Source organism: Dendrobates tinctorius, unplaced genomic scaffold (genome assembly GCF_039654945.1).
Source record: "Dendrobates tinctorius isolate UK_male_01 unplaced genomic scaffold, ASM3965494v1 ptg000135l, whole genome shotgun sequence".
Lineage (NCBI taxonomy): Eukaryota > Metazoa > Chordata > Amphibia > Anura > Dendrobatidae > Dendrobates > Dendrobates tinctorius.
The window spans coordinates 14603057-14616264 of NW_027361803.1; the positions used below are offsets into that span (position 1 = coordinate 14603057).

Here is a 13208-nt window from a genome sequence, read left to right on the forward strand (position 1 = left end):
TAGACACTCTTTTTAGTGCATGGTTTGTCACATACTGATGATATTTATTATGTGACGATGGGTGGTTTACACTGTTCGGGATATTTGTCTCTTCTAGGTGTCCGCCCTGGGCTTGGACCCTTCAGGAGCTCGTCTGGTCACCGGCGGTTATGATTTTGATGTTCGGTTTTGGGATTTTGCAGGGATGGACGCTTCCCTCCAGGCATTTCGATCTCATCAACCTTGTGAATGGTAAGTAGAGTAACGCTACGCTGTGATCCGCCATCTGAGTCGTGTCAAAGGGCTTTAGACTCTTCTAACTATTTTGAGACCTGACTTCAAGGAGTTTGTCTCATGATAGAAATCATACTTGATCAGTTGACATAAGAGTGAAGGCATCATGACTGTGCTGGTATAGCCAGTGACTCATCATGGTGGATGGACAGAAGCCCTCATTGGATCACCAGCACCTGAATCTTTTAATGGTTGAGGATCAGGCCATACCCACAAGCTGTGTCATTTGACGCATGCTCAATAAAAGCTCTGCCCTAAAGGTGTAGTCAGCGGCAGCATTCAAGTCAATGTGACCTGACGAGCAATCAGATCAGGAAAAATTAGTCCTCCGCCTCTGCTCCTCTGCTGCTTCAGTCTCTTCTAGTTGAGATCAATTGAAAAAGGTATATTCTCCTCTATGTATGGACTCCTTACTACCAAAGTGTGAGTACATATGATGGAGGAGTTGGGGTGGCTTTTCTGCAACTACTTTTTAAAAGTAAGGGAGTTGGGAGGGTAAAGGTTTGACCAGCTGTGACTACCCTAGGAGGAGAGGAGGGAGGACCAGCTGTGACTACCATTGGCAGAGAGGAGGGAGGTCCTGCTGTGACTACTGTGGGAGGAGTGGAGGGAGGATCAGCTGTGACTACTGTGGAAAGAGAGGACCAGCTGTGACTACCGTGGGAGGAGAGGCGGGAGGGCTGAGTGTAACTACCCTGGAATGAGAGGATGGCCAGCTGTGACTACTTTGGGAGGAGAGGAAGGGCCATCTGTGACTAATGTGGGAGTGGAGGAGCGAGGGCCAGTTGTGACTACTGTGAGAGAAGTAGCCATGTTTTTCCAATCCTGAACAACCCCTTAAAGGGAAGCACTACACTATTCTGCTTACATTAAGGGAGAGAGGGTCATTCAAGTGAGTTCTAAGCCCATTAGGTGGTTGCAATGTGTTTGCTTCTCCTGACCCCATCGCGTGCTGCTGGCTAACCCAAGATCAGATCAGTTCTTATCTGCGCAGTGACCCTCACTCTTGAGGACTCTATAAGCAGCTGTATGACCTGAATGTCCCATTCTCATTGAAAGCAAATGTAATAATATGTCTTATAAAAGACCCCCATTACTACCATGTACTCCACGTGCGCCTAATTCAAGGCAAGGGGATGATTTAGTAAGAAAATTGGAATTTTGTGGGTGACCACCCATGAGGAGCAGACCCCACTGTACAGAGTTTAGTAGTCATAAACCGCTATTAATCAAGGACCTCCCTGCTGGCGTTATAAGATTAACGGTTGCCGAAAAACTAATCCCTACCTTGTCCAATTTCCATCCTGCAGATTCAGACCCACTGTACGGGAATGAAAAACGTAATGAGGGAACTGTGCAGCGATACCCACGTGATAATCATGAAAAAGAGCAAAGAAAAATCTAAAAATTGGCAACAAACTCCTTCCTGTTATTGTCTCTGTGTCTGCAGATGTCAGCGCTGCAGTGAAGCGGAGGTCTCATGTATTTTTTTTTTATAGTGGTTTGAAGAAAGCGCTAACGTGTAATCCGAACGCTGCTAACTTACTCTTATTATTCAGTTGATTTCCGCAATTAATGCGGCCCGAACCGCTACACGCACAGACTCCGTTGAGGTGTCGTTTCTAAGCCAGCGTCCATGAGAGGTGTGCTTAGTATTTTTCGTGTCGATCGGATTTGTAGTTTTTGCGCAATTTGCGTTTGAAATTTTTTTTTCCCGTCATTGGAATGCACTGTTTCAATGCATTTCAATGGGAAAATGTTGCCACAGAGAAAACATGCCTGAGGCGATTCAAATGGCAGTTAAGCTCATTGATATGCGCAGGCACACCCAGTTACTATGCCAAGGCCTACGAACTTTACATGACCCCCCAGGACACAGTTTCTGCCAGATATCAGCTCTTAAAGCGAAACCCACAGCACAAATGCAAATCTAGCTTCATCACATGACGCATGCCCCTGAGAGAGAATGTGCATCAAAGTGGATTTAGAAGCCCAGTGAGCCAAACTGGCTCTTAAAGGGCCGGCGCACCGAAATGAGTCTTAAAGGGCCGGCGCGCCAAATCGAAAGCTGAGTGACCCCAGGCTCCAAATCGGAGGCTGAGCCACCCTGCCCACCAAATCGGACCCTGAGGGGCCCCGCCCACCAAATCGAACCCTGAGGTGCCCCGCCCACCAAATCGGACCCTGAGGGGCCCCGGCCACAAAATCGGACCCTGAGGGGCCCCACAGGCCAAAGTGGCCCCTGAGAGGCACCCACAGTTAAAACGGATCCTGAGTTGAAAGTCTTGCAGGGGCAGCAGACAAGTTTCTCTTAAAGGGGCAGCCCGGGCACCATTTCAAAGCACTATCTGTACTTCCTTCAGGAAATAAACATCTAGTTTTCCATGTTTTTCGGCTTTGGGCAGGGCTTCAAGGAGTTTCCAAGATTAGAAAAACATGACTTCTTCTGGAAGCTGTGCCACAAGTAAAGAAAGAGTAAAAAAAAAATGAAGAGGAGATAAAAAAAATAAACTAGATGGACATTTCCTGAAGGAAATACATGGTGCTTGAACAGCGTTGCCAGCTTTACAGCAGTGTATCAGGTGCTCCGGGCCCCTCAGGGCCACTTTGGCGTCCGACTGCAGTGATGGCGAACCTTGATACTCCAGCTGTTGGAGAACTACAACTCCCAGCATGCCTCAACTGCTGCTGATTGCAAGGGCATGCTGGGAGTTGTAGTTTTACAACAGCTGGAGTGCCAAGGTTAGCCATCACTGGGTGGTGCTTGGCGCGCTGCGCCTTTAAGACCTTGAATCAGCGATCTGTCAGCTTCTATTAGCTAATACGGGTCATGTGTGGAAGCTGCATTTGCATAGCTGCTATCTTTGTAAGGTCACTGCACCTGCGCTGTGGCTTCAATCCATGTCAGTTGGGGGACATGGAAATGTTGCCATTAATTCCTATGGGAAATTTTTTGCTTAAAATGCGATTTTTTTATTTTTTTTTTAAACTACAAATCGGATCGACTCCAAAAATACATAGCACACCTGTCCCCACCGAGGGCTTCGAAACGCCGCCTGAACGGGGTCTCTGCGCCTAGCGGTTCGGGCCGCATTAATTGCAGAAAACGCGGAAACCTCGATGGGCATTTCCTGAAGGAAATACATGGTGCTTGAACAGCGCTGCTAGCTTTACAACAGTGTATCAGCTGTCGAGTGTAAGAAAGTAAAGTTAGAATATGAATGTGGTAGCCACTTTGGCACATTCAGCACCTCGGTAGCCGCTTTGGCCACTTGGAAGCCACTTTGGCACATTCGGCACCACTTTAGACCCTTTGCCAACTTGGAAGCCACTTTGGCATGTTCAGCAGCTCTGTGGCGACTTGGTAGCCACTTTGGCACATTCGGCCCCTCGGTAGCCACTTTGGCAACTTGGTAGCCTGTTGTGAATTTGCTTTCTGTCCTACCTTTGGTTACTGCTGAAGGTGGTGGAGCTGGTCAGGTTGACGGAGGGGTTGCGAGTTCTCTTTCTGGGCTCCCTCTGGTGGTTACTGGAGGTAATGGAGCTGAACTGATTAACAGAGGCATGCCACCTGATAATGAGGATGACTGTAGATCTGGGGTTTCAGACTGGATTTAAGACAGCCGACTCCCTCTATCTCTGCTGGTGATATTTTCCTGCCTCCTGAGGTCTTACTTTCCAGCTCAGTCCTTGCATGCTCAGCTAAGTGTTCTTTTGCTATTCTGTTCACATTTGATCTGGTTTTGTCTATCTCCGTTTTGTGTGGTCAGCCTGCTCCGGCTGGGGCTGTGCTGGATCACCATCCATATGTTACTGCTTGTGCCAGTTTGTTTTTGTCCCTTATTAGATTGGCCTCTTTTTGTTCTGCTTTCAGAGTATACCAGAGTGCTGATATAGTGGGTGAAGTCGTGCGACTTCAGTATTTTTGCATCAGACGTGTTGGACCTTTTTGCAGGGTTTTTTGCGTGATTGCAGACAGAGTCTTTCCTTTCCTATCCTGTCTAGTCAGTGTGGGCCCCATCGTTTGCTCAGTCTATTTTCCTTCCTGTGTTTGTGTTTTCATCTTGTCTCACCGACAATATATGTTTGGGGGCTATCTATTCCTTTGGGGTCTGCTCTGGGGCAGTTTAGATTTCCCCTTTCTTGCTTTAGGCTTAGTTAGCTCTCTGGCTGTGCTGAGGAATCTAGGATCATCGTAGGCACGCTCCACGGCTACTGCTAGTTGTGTGGTAGGATCAGGGGTCTGCAATCCGCTTAGTTACCAACCTCTCTGGTTTTCTGTGGCTTAGCTTGGACTTGCTCTCCTCAGTGACTCAATCATAACAGTAGCCACTTTGGCACCTTCGGCACCTCAGTAGCCACTTTGGCCACTTGGTAGCCACTTTGGCACATTCAGCACCTCGGTAGCCACTTTGGCCACTTGGTAGCCACTTTGGAACATTCAGCACCTCGGTTGCCACTTTGGTCACTTGGTAGCCACTTTAGCCATGTTGACACATGCTGCCACTCTGCCTCGGGGGCCACTTTGGCGCCCCGGGCCCCTCAGGGGCCAATTTGGCACACTGGGCTTCTAAAGCCACTTTGGCGTCCGACTGCAGTGATGGCAAACCTTGGCACTCCAGCTGTTGGAGAACTACAACTCCCAGCATGCCTCAACTGCTGCGGGTTGCAAGGGCATGCTGGGAGTTGTAGTTTTACAACAGCTGGAGTGCCAAGGTTAGCCATCACTGGGTGGGGCTCTTCAGAAGCCATTGGCGCGCTGCTCCTTTAAGACCTTGAATCAGCAATCTGTCACCTTCTATTAGCTAATACGGGTCATGTGTGGAAGCTGCATTTGCATAGCTGCCATCTTTGTAAGGTCACTGCACCTGCGCTGTGGCTTCAATCCATGTCAGTTGGGGGTCATGGAAAGGTCGCCATTAATTCCTATGGGAAAATTTTTGCTTAAAATGCGATTTTTTTTTTTTTTTTTTTTCTTTTTAAAAACTACAAATCGGATCGACTCCAAAAATACATAGCACACCTGTCCCCACCGAGGGCTTCGAAACGCCGGCTGAACGGGGTCTCTGTGCCGAGCGGTTCGGGCCGCATTAATTGCAGAAAACACGGAGAAGTAGAATAAACTAGATGGGCATTTCCTGAAGGAAATACATGGTGCTTGACAGCGTTGCCAGCTTTACAGCAGTGTATCAGGTGTCGACTGTAAGAAAGTAAAGTTAGAATATCAATGTTGTGTATACACTTGGTAGCCACTTTGGCACATTCGGCACCTCAGTAGCCACTTTGGCCACTTGGTAGCCACTTTGGCACATTCGGCACCTCGGTAGCCACTTTGGCCACTTTGTAGCCACTTTGGCACATTCGGCCCCTCGGTAGCCACTTTGGCCACTTGGTAGCCACTTTGGAACATTCAGCACCTCGGTAGCCGCTTGGTAGCCACTTTGGACACTTGGTAGCCACTTTGGCACATTTGGCACCTCGGTAGCCACTTTGGCCACTTGGTAGCCACTTTGGCACATTCGGCACGTCAGTAGCCACTTTGGCTACTTGGTAGCCACTTTGGCCACTTGGTAGCCATTTTGGCATGTGCGGCACCTCTGTAGCCACTTTGGCCACTTGGTAGCCACTTTGGCACATTCGGCACCTCAGTAGCCACTTTGGCCACTTGGCAGCCGCTTTGGCACATTCGGCACCTCAGTAGCCACTTTGGCCACTTGGTAGCCACTTTGGCACATTCGGCACCTCGGTAGCCACTTTGGCCACTTGGTAGCCACTTTGGCACATTCAGCACCTTGGTAGCCACTTTGTCCGCTTGGTAGCCTCTTTGGCACATTTAGCACCTCAGTAGCCACTTTGGCCACTTGGTAGCAACTTTGGCACATTTGGCACCTCGGTAGCCACTTTGGCCACTTGGTAGCCACTTTGGCACATTCGGCACCTCAGTAGCCACTTTGGCCACTTGATAGCCACTTTGGCCACTTGGCAGCCACTTTAGCACATTCGGCACCTCAGTAGCCACTTTGGCCACTTGGTAGCCACTTTGGCACATTCGGCACCTCGGTATCCACTTTGGCCACTTGGTATCCACTTTGGCCTCTTGGTAGCCACTTTGGCACATTCGGCACCTCTGTAGCCACTTTGGCCACTTGGTAGCCACTTTGGCCACTTGGCAGCCACTTTGACACATTCGGCACCTCAGTGGCCACTTGGCAGCCACTTTGGCACATTCGGCACCTCAGTAGCCACTTTGGCTACTTGGTAGCCACTTTGGCACATTCGGCACCTCAGTAGCCACTTTGGCCACTTGGTAGCCACTTTGACACATTCGGCACCTCTGTAGCCACTTGGGCCACTTGGTAGCCACTTTGGCACATTCGGCCCCTCGGTAGCCACTTTGGCCACTTGGTAGCCTGTTGTGAATTCGCTTTCTGGCTTACCTCTGTTTACTGCTGAAGGTGGTGGAGCTGGTCAGATTGACGGAGGGATTGCGAGTTCTCTTTCTGGGCTCCCTCTGGTGGTTACTGGAGGTAATGGAGCTGATCTGATTAACAGAGACTTGCCACCTGATAATGAGGACGACGATTGGACATCTGGGGTTTCAGAGTGGATTTAAGGCAGCCGACTCCCTCTATCCCTGTTGGTTATTTTCTTCCTGCCTCCTGAGGTCTTAGTTTCCAGTTCAGTCCCTGCATGCTCAGCTAAGTGTTCTTTTGCTATTGTTCACATTTGATCTGGTTTTGTCTATTTCAGTTTTGTGTGGTCAGCCAGCTCCGGCTGAGGCTGTGTTGAACCACCATCCATATGTTACTGCTTGTGCCAGTTTGTTTTTGTCCCTTATTAGATTGGCCTCTTTTTGCTCTGCTTTCAGAATATACCAGAGTGCTGATATAGTGGGCGAAGTCGTGCGACTTCAGTAGTTTTGCATCAGACGTGTTGGACTTTTTGCAGGGTTTTTTGCGTGATTGCAGACAGTGTCTTTCCTTTCCTGTCCTGTCTAGTCAGTGTGGGCCCCATCGTTTTCTCAGTCTATTTTCCTACCTGTGTTTGTGTTTTTCATCTTGTCTCACCAACAATATATGTTTGGGGGCTGTCTATTCCTTTGGGGTCTGCTCTGGGGCAGTTTAGATTTCCCCTTTCTTGCTTTAGGCTTAGTTAGCTCTCCGGCTGTGTCGAGGTGTCTAGGATCATCGTAGGCACGCTCCACGGCTACTGCTAGTTGTATGGATAGGATCAGGGGTCTGCTTGAACCTGGAAGGTTCAAGCAGCATAATAAAATAGGTAATAAGGAAGTGAAAGGTGGAGATTCAGCTGATGTGTCTACTCGAGCGCTCCTCACCACCGGCAGAGGAGTAGGAATTGCCTTAGGATTCACCATTCATGGCAAGCTCTGACTGTGGAGTCTGACTACACTGGGCTTGTTTGTAGTCTGTTGTCATGGAGACATAGAAGTCTATATTGGAATTTCAGATAGAAAACAGGAGGAGATTTTGGAAAGCTGTTTGATTTTTCACTAAAGATGCATTGGGGCGTTACACAGTTGGGACTTTAGGCTTCAGGAAATATATGGCACGTCGGTGCTAAATTTACAGGGATTGTTGTGCCTCGCCTGCTACATATAAGGCCGGTTACATAATGAGTTGTAAGCCAATGTTTCGTCTTCATCAAGGAGTGTTTTAGTGCCTGAGGCATCGGTGGTGAAGATCCGTATGATCGTACTTGTCCCAGAGAGAGAAAACGTCAACACGGCCTGTGATAAGGCAGCGTAAACCAGTTGTATCGCCGTCCCGCCAGCTTACAGGAAGATCCGAGCCGGGGACGCTGCCATGCTATTCGGAGAATTCGCTTTCAGGAACATTCTGTTTTGCTTATGTCCTGTGAGCATAGCACATACCATCCTCGTCGTCTGCACCAGTCTACAAGACACAGCGCTCGCTCAGTGCTAACATCGCCCTAATACTGGGGAGGTCGCCATGGCCTCCAGCCAGGTCCTCTTCCTCTGCTTCCAGGTTGCTATTGGTGCTTTCATTAGAGATGAATTTAAGCTTTTTCAGGCTCCTAAAAGGTGGATGCACCCCCCCTGCGTTACTGGCCAAGGAATTATTTTTAGGCTATGTGCACACGTTGCAGATTTAGATGCGGATTCGCAGCGTTTTTGGCCGCACGGATTCGCATCAAATCCGCAGTGTAGTGCACTGCCAATGTAATCTATGGGAAATGGAGATTTGTTGTGCACATGCTGCGGAAAAATCAGCGCAGAAGCGCAGCGGGTTTTTTTCTCCAGCATTCATCTTTGCAGCATATATAATAGTATTTAACTACTTCCATCAACTTCACTGATTCCTGCATGTGTCCAACCTATATCATTCATCTTTGCAGCATATATAATGGTATTTAACTATTTCCAGCAACTTCACTGATTCCTGTACATGTACATGTATCAAAGTACGCTGGCAGTTATAACATGGCAGTTAGACAGGGCAGGAGACAGGTAAGACAAATAAATAAATCTACTCTCTGTACATTTGGACAACCACAAATATTTACCATATGCATTTGTATAATTTAGATCCATGCCGCTTCATTCACACACATCCACTGCCCTGGCATTAACTCTCTACACTCCATCCATATTGGCTCCTCACTCCTTTCCTCTCCTATGTATAGCACTCACGCTCCTTTCACATTGCTACACAGCACTGATCCATTCAGTCCCACCATTCAACATCAGAGATGCTCTCACAAATCACTTAACCATCTGCTCACTCTTTCTATCCTCCTTCTCCTAGTCGCAGGAGACATTGCTCCCAACCCTGGTCCCCCATGTTATAGAAAGTCAAACCCCCCCACTGCTACACTCAGAAACCCCTCTAATCTTATTAATATTGCCTGCATGCCTTCTGTCTCTCTTAATTGTGCACTTTGGAATTCTCGCTCAGTGTGTAACAAACTCTCCTTCATCCATGACTTCTTCCTTTCTAATTCTCTTAACCTCCTGGCTCTTACTGAAACCTGGATCCAGCAGTCAGACACTACCGCTGCTGCTGCTCTTTCATACGGGGGGCTACACTTCTCTCATACCCCAAGATCAGACAATAGAGCAGGTGGAGGCGTTGGTCTGCTCCTATCATCAAAATGTACCTTTCAGGTTATCCCTCAAGTACCCTCACTTGTCTTCCCTTCTTTTGAGGTCCATGCCGTCAGACTCTACACCCCCTTCTCCATGCGAGTGGCGGTGGTGTATCGTCCTCCCGGCCCCTCCCATCAGTTCCTGGATCATTTTGCCACTTGGCTTCCACATTTTCTCTCCTGTGACATCCCTACCCTCATCATGGGCGATTTCAACATCCCCATTGCTCTTCTTCTCTCCCCATCTGCTGCTCACCTTTTATCTCTAACCTCCTCGTTTGGCCTTTCGCAGCTTACTAATTCTCCAACGCATGAAGACGGAAACTCCCTCGACTTGGTCTTCTATCGGCTTTGTGCAGTGGATGATTTTGCAAACTCCCCTCTCCCGCTCTCTGACCACAATCTTATTTCATTCTCTATAAAGAACTGCCAGGCTGCTCAGGTCACCCCCACTGTCCATACTTATAGAAACATACAGGCCATTAACACCCAGAAACTTATGAAGAACTTGCAGTCTTCATTGGCCCCTATCTCCTCCCTCTCATGTCCTGATTCTGCATTGAAGCATTACAATGAAACACTTCAAAGTGCCCTGGATGATTTTGCACCCCCTATAAATAGAACACCACAACGCAGACGGCGACAACCCTGGCACACGGTGCAAACACGTTTCCTGCAGCGGTGCTCCAGGTGCGCCGAACGTCTGTGGAGAAAATCCAATCTACACGAAGATTTCATCCATTATAAGTTTATGCTTAGAACATACAACACTGCCCTTCACCTCTCCAAACAAACCTATTTCAACACCCTCATCACCTCACTGTCCAATAACCCTAAACGTCTCTTTGACACTTTCCATTCTCTACTCAACCCAAGAGTACAGGCCCCAACCACGGAGCTCCGAGCTGACGATCTGGCCAATTACTTCAAAGAAAAAATTGACCATATCCGACAGGAAATTATCTCCCAATCACCTCATACCATGCACTGTCCTCCCTCCCCCACTGCATCTAGCTCACTCTCTGATTTTGAACCAGTCACAGAAGAAGTAAGCAGGCTCCTTGCATCTTCTCACCCAACCACTTGCACCAGTGACCCATTTCCGTCACATCTACTCCAGTCCCTTTCCCCTGCTGTCATCCCTCACCTAACTAAAATATTTAACCTCTCTCTCTCTTCTTGTATCTTTCCCTCCTCATTTAATCATGCCATCATACATCCACTACTTAAAAAACCATCCCTCGACCAAAACTGTGCCGCTAACTATAGACCTGTCTCTAATCTTCCCTTCATCTATAAACTCCTGGAACGCCTGGTCCACTCCTGTCTGATCCGCTATCTCTCTGATAACTCTCTTCTCGACCCTCTCCAATCCAGTTTCCGCTCCTTACACTCTACTGAAACTGCCCTCACTAAAGTCTCTAATGATCTACGAAAAGCTAAATCTAATGGTCATTACTCCATGCTAATTCTCTTGGATCTCTCTGCAGCATTCCACACTGTGGATCATCAGCTCCTCCTCACTATGCTCCGTTCCATTGGCCTCAAGGACACCGTTCTCTACTGATTCTCCTCCTATCTCTCCGACCGCTCCTTTACTGTATCTTTTGCTGGCTCCTCCTCCTCTCATCTTCCCCTTACTGTTGGGGTTCCTCAAGGATCGGTTCTAGGCCCCCTCCTCTTCTCTTTGTACACTGCCCCTATTGGTCAGACAATCAGTAGATTTGGTTTCCAGTACCATCACTATGCTGATGACACCCAATTATACGCTTCTTCTCCTGACATCACGCCAGCCTTTCTAGAAAACACCGGTGATTGTCTAAACGCTGTGTCTAACATCATGTCCTCACTATATCTGAAACTGAACCTGTCAAAGACTGAACTCCTTGTGTTTCCTCCCTCTACTAATGTACCTATACCCGACATTGCCATTTCCGTGTGTGGTTCCACTATTACTCCCCAGCAACATGCCCACTGTCTTGGGGTCATACTTGACTCCGAGCTTTCCTTTGTCCCCCACATACGATCACTGGCTCACTCTTGTTATCTGCACCTCAAAAACATTTCTAGAATTCGACATTTTCTTACTTTTGACACAAAAACTCTTACTGTTTCTCTTATTCATTCTCGTCTCGACTATTGTAACTCTCTTCTAATCGGTCTCCCTCTTACCAAACTCTCCCCTCTCCAATCTGTCTTGAATGCTGCTGCTAGGATCATATTCCTCGCCAATCGTTACACCGATGCCTCACCTTGTGCCAGTCATTACACTGGCTACCCATCCACTCCAGAATCCTGTACAAACTTATTACCCTCACCCACAAAGCTCTTCATGGCTCAGCACCACCCTACATCTCCTCCCTTGTTTCAGTATACCACCCTACCCGCGCCCTCCGTTCTGCTGATGACCTGAGGTTAGCATCCTCAATAGTCAGAACCTCCCACTCCCGTCTCCAAGACTTTACATGTGCTGCGCCAATTCTTTGGAATGCACTTCCCAGGTCAATACGATTAGTCCCCAATCCCCACAATTTTAAGCGTGCCCTGAAAACTCATTTATTCAGACTGGCCTATCGCCTCAACACATTAACCTAATCTATCCCTCTGTGGCACAGCCAAAAGTTTTTACCATAACCAGGTTACCCGCATCATGTTCCCACGTGCTTTATGCATCTATTAACCCTCTGTGTCTGTACTGTTACACACTTAACATTATGGCTGGTCCATACAATCAGGGCAATTGTTACCCTCCACCTTTCGTGTCTACCTCTTTCCTCATAGACTGTAAGCTTGCGAGCAGGGCCCTCATTCCTCTTGGCTTCTGTTATGATCTATGTGATTATTGTTATGCTGTAATGTCTATCGTCTGTACAAATCCCCTCTGAAATGTAAAGTGCTGCGGAATATGTCGGCGCTATACATAAAATTTATTATTATTATGTTAATTCCTTTTGCGAATCTGCAGCGTTTCTCCACCAATTGACTTCCATTAAGTCAGGCACATCCGCAGCAAAACCGCAGATGTAAAAAAACATCTGCGGATTTGCTGCCGATGTGGGTGCGTGAAACGCTGCAGATCGGGAGGAGGGAAGTGTGTGGGCAGAGACTGTGTGCGTGTATGTGTGTGTGTGGGGGTCTGCATGTGCGAAGGTCTGTGTGTCCCTGTGTGTGTGCGTGTATGTGTGTCCCTGTGTGTGTGTGTGCGCGCGTGTCTGTGTGTCCCTGTGTGTGCATGTCTGTGTGTCCCTGTGTGTGTGCGTGTCTGTGTATCCCTGTGTGTGTGCGTGTCTGTGTGTCCCTGTGTGTGTGCGTGTCTGTGTGTCCCTGTGTGTGTCTGTGTGTCCCTGTGTGTGTCTGTGTGTGTCTGTGTGTCCCTGTGTGTGTGCGTGTCTGTGTGTCCCTGTGTGTGTGTGTCCCTGTGTGTGCGTGTCTGTGTGTCCCTGTGTGTGTGCGTGTCTGTGTGTCCCTGTGTGTGTGCGTGTCTGTGTGTCCCTGTGTGTGTGCGTATCTGTGTGTCCCTGTGTGTGTCTGTGTGTCCCTGTGTGTGTCTGTGTGTCCCTGTGTGTCCCTGTGTGTGTGCGTGTCTGTGTGTCCCTGTGTGTGTGCGTCTGTGTGTCCCTGTGTGTGTGCGTGTCTTTGTATCCCTGTGTGTGTGCGTGTCTGTGTGTCCCTGTGTGTGTGCATGTCTGTGTGTCCCTGTGTGTGTGCGTGTCTGTGTGTCCCTGTGTGTGTCCCTGTGTGTGTGCGTGTCTGTGTGTCCCTGTGTGTGTGCGTGTCTGTGCGTGTCTGTGTGTCCCTGTGTGTGTGAG

At 48.5% G+C, this 13208-nt stretch overlaps 1 protein-coding gene across 2 annotated transcripts in view; it reads left to right on the plus strand.

The window, feature by feature from the left end:
* Positions 1 to 13208, plus strand: part of WDR70 (WD repeat domain 70) — a 319614-nt gene that overhangs the window by 49895 nt on the left and 256511 nt on the right. For both annotated transcript variants that reach the window (XM_073543960.1, XM_073543959.1), the window contains exon 7: positions 98 to 231. In XM_073543960.1, coding sequence (XP_073400061.1) covers positions 98 to 231 — 134 coding nt within the window. The remainder of the gene's footprint in view (positions 1 to 97; positions 232 to 13208) is intronic.